The sequence below is a fragment of the Pteropus alecto genome, unplaced genomic scaffold, assembly GCF_000325575.1.
Source record: "Pteropus alecto unplaced genomic scaffold, ASM32557v1 scaffold287, whole genome shotgun sequence".
NCBI lineage: Eukaryota > Metazoa > Chordata > Mammalia > Chiroptera > Pteropodidae > Pteropus > Pteropus alecto.
Genome location: NW_006439718.1, coordinates 2,579,223 through 2,582,339, shown reverse-complemented (window position 1 = coordinate 2,582,339; position 3,117 = coordinate 2,579,223). Strand labels below are relative to the sequence as shown.

Genomic DNA, 3,117 nt, shown 5'->3' with positions numbered 1-3,117 from the left:
AAGACTTCTAGGTGGGAAATCAGGAAGGTCACCTTGACCCTGACTGCTATTGACCTGCTGGGAAGGGCTGCCCCTCTTCCTAGTCTTCCAGCCAGCTGGGTGCATGGAGAAAGCCAGGCATCCTCAGGGCCCCTAATTGAGTGTTCCAGACGAAGATTCAGTGGGCTTAGCAGAGGGTCCGGCCATAGCAAGGGGGCTGTAGCTCACTGCCCAGGGCCTGCTGGAGCAGGAGGAGTGCACAGGAGGGAGGCTAGAGGCGCAGGTGGGCGGCAGCGGGATTGCATGTTTCTCGGCTCTCCCTGCAGTATGACTGGTGCTCCTGGATCCCCAATGCTCCCCCAACTATGCGAGCCCCGCCGCCCACAGCCAAGGGTGTGGTCACTATCGAGCAGATCGTGGACACACTTCCAGACCGTGGCCGCTCCTGCTGGCACCTGGGTGCAGTGTGGGCACTGAGCCAGTTCCAGGAAAATGAGGTGAGGCCATTCTGCCCCTCCTGGCAGGTAGGTCACCCAGGTTTAACCCATTCCTCAACCTCAGGGTTTTGTGATTCAGGGCTCAGGGTGGACAACTGCCCACCAGGAATCTTGACTTCCAAGGCTGGGGTGGCCCACAAGGTCCTCAGGCCTGAGCCTGGAGGGAGCTCAGTCAAGACTGGGGAAGAAGAGCACAAGAGACTCTGCTCCTTGGTGATGTTCCCCACAAGGGCACACCCACCACGCCCAGTTATTGACAAAGCTCTCTCTTGTGGGTTTCTCCCTGGCACCCCAGAGATAATAACTGAGGGTTTCTTGGGTATTCTTCCAGACATTTCCATGCACATACACCTTGTTTAACATAATCCCAAAGCAGTGTGGTGCAGTGTGGGCACTGAGCCAGTTCCAGGAAAATATCTCAGTAGAATTAACCCAATGGCATTAGCTCAGTACTGTGCAGAATGACTATAAACATATCTCAGTAGAATTAACCCAATGGCATTAGCTCAGTACTGTGCAGAATGACTATATTAATTTGACCAGGCCCAGACTTGTAGACATTTAGGTTGCTTTAGGGCCTCTGCTAATGTGTTGGTCCCTCATAAACATCTTTGTGTATATCTTTGCACATGTATTCAACAGGAACAGAGGATATATTCCTAGCAGAATTTCTTAGTTAAAAGAATGTTGAGACTGAACTGCCCTTCACAAACTTAATCCAAAATCCCATCAATAGCATATAATGTTTCTCTCATTCTTTCCAGCCCTGGATATGAAACTGTCCAATTTTAGCAATCGATAGTATTTTTAATATGTCTAGTTTTAATTTGTAGATATGTGAGTGTGCAAATGAGCACACCATCTCAACAGGGGGGAAAAAAGGCCAGCTCTGGCCCCTACATCCCTCTGCCTGGAGCGAGATGGGAAGGCAGGAGTGTTGTATAGGACAGTGCAGAGCAGGACTCCACAGCCACATGCCCACTACAGCTGGGCAAACAACAGCCTCCACATTTTCCTGCACCATTACACATCCTTATAGACAGCCTGTAGTGGGACAGTTATTTCTCCCATTATCTGTATGTTCTCCCACCCCTGCCCCTGGAGGCTTCCTTCCAGAAAGCCAGGTCGGCGATGGCATTTGCATTCTCAGGGCACTCTCACCAGGCAGCAGAGGTCGACTCCCAAGGGATCATCTCTATGGGTGGGACAAGGCCTGTCAGTTAACATTGCCTCATTGCAGATTAACCGGTCTGTATGTATGTCTGTCTGTGTCTGGGCCTTCAGCTGTTCCTGGGCATGTACCCAGAGGAGCATTTCATCGAGAAACCTGTAAGGGAGGCCATGGCCCGATTCCGCAAGAACCTCGACGCCGTAGTCAGTGTGATTGCTGAGCGCAACAAGAATAAGAAGCTGCCATATTACTACTTGTCCCCAGACCGAATTCCCAACAGTGTGGCCATATAAGTGGCTGCCTGAGCCAGTCTCATCCCAGGATGGCCACCAGCTCAGGGCTTTGCTCAGCACCCAGACTCCAGCCTGCCCTTTGGGGAGGCGCACATTGTGGCCACAAGGCAGGCCTCCTGGCAGCTCACTTCTCCCAGACCTACCAGGACTCCTGAGAATTCCACCTTCAGGCCCCAGGCTGACTGGCTTCAAACCAAAGTCTGCCCCAGGTTGGGCCACCACATTATAGCTAATCTTTGGTGCATGTTCCTGTTTTATTCTTCAGTCTTACTGGATCCCATACTTGGATCAAAGTGTGCAAACACTGCAGGGACCCCTCCTACACAGAGAATAATGGTGTAGCTTACTGCCCTACACCCAGCTCAGCACTTTCACACTAGGTAGCAACAGCAAATCAGAATAATGATGTTTCTTCTTGTTGTAGACACAGAATGATTATTTTCTGTTCTATTTATGCTTAGGTCATGCTGGCTGGAAAATTACTGCTTAGCTATTGCCCATGGGAACATAGGCTATCGCCCATGGGAACACAGGTTATCACCCATGGGAACATAACATTCTAACAATAAGCTTTCTGCTTCTGTACCCCCGCTTGCACAACCTACCTGTTGGTTGACAGTTAGTAAATAGAAGAAAAATAGATTTTTGTGTTAAGACAGAATGAGGAATGGGATTTAGGGCTTAAAAACCCTGTACCTCTACATTTTGGGGCTGCTTAATTTGGGGTCTGCGTACCCCTAGCAGACCCAGCTGGCTGAATAAAGAGTGTGTTTCCTATAACTCACTGATTTCTGGTGGTCTGTGTGTCTATCGGGGGCTGGAGGCTAGAACAAGGTCAATTTCTTATGTATAGTAGATACACAAATAAATTCTTGTTAAAAGAATTAAGAATTGGTTGTTACAAAAATAAAGTTTATTTAAAACAGGCTTCCTTCCACATGCCACATTCCAACCAACTCATACAGCTCACATCTCCTCCCCGCACCAAAAATGCCATAATCATTGTGATTTCATCTAGGATAAAGCCTCCCCACTACCACCAGTCTGGAGAGAAGGTGCTTTTCCCTCTTTGCCCAGAAAGTTCCTACTCTTCCTTCAGAACACATCACAAATGCCATACCATCTGAGGAGGCCTTCTTGATTACCCAGATAGAGCTCATTTCTCTCCAAGGGCTTT

At 49.1% G+C, this 3,117-nt stretch overlaps 1 protein-coding gene across 1 annotated transcript in view; it reads left to right on the top strand.

Moving 5' to 3' along the window:
* The window catches only part of ALOX5 (arachidonate 5-lipoxygenase), a 50,534-nt gene extending 48,136 nt beyond the window's left edge, over window positions 1–2,398 (top strand). The window contains exons 13-14 of the mRNA XM_006916943.3: window positions 306–476; window positions 1,761–2,398. Coding sequence (XP_006917005.1) covers window positions 306–476; window positions 1,761–1,940 — 351 coding nt within the window. The 3' untranslated portion in view covers window positions 1,941–2,398. The remainder of the gene's footprint in view (window positions 1–305; window positions 477–1,760) is intronic.
* The last annotated feature ends 719 nt before the right edge of the window (window positions 2,399–3,117 follow it).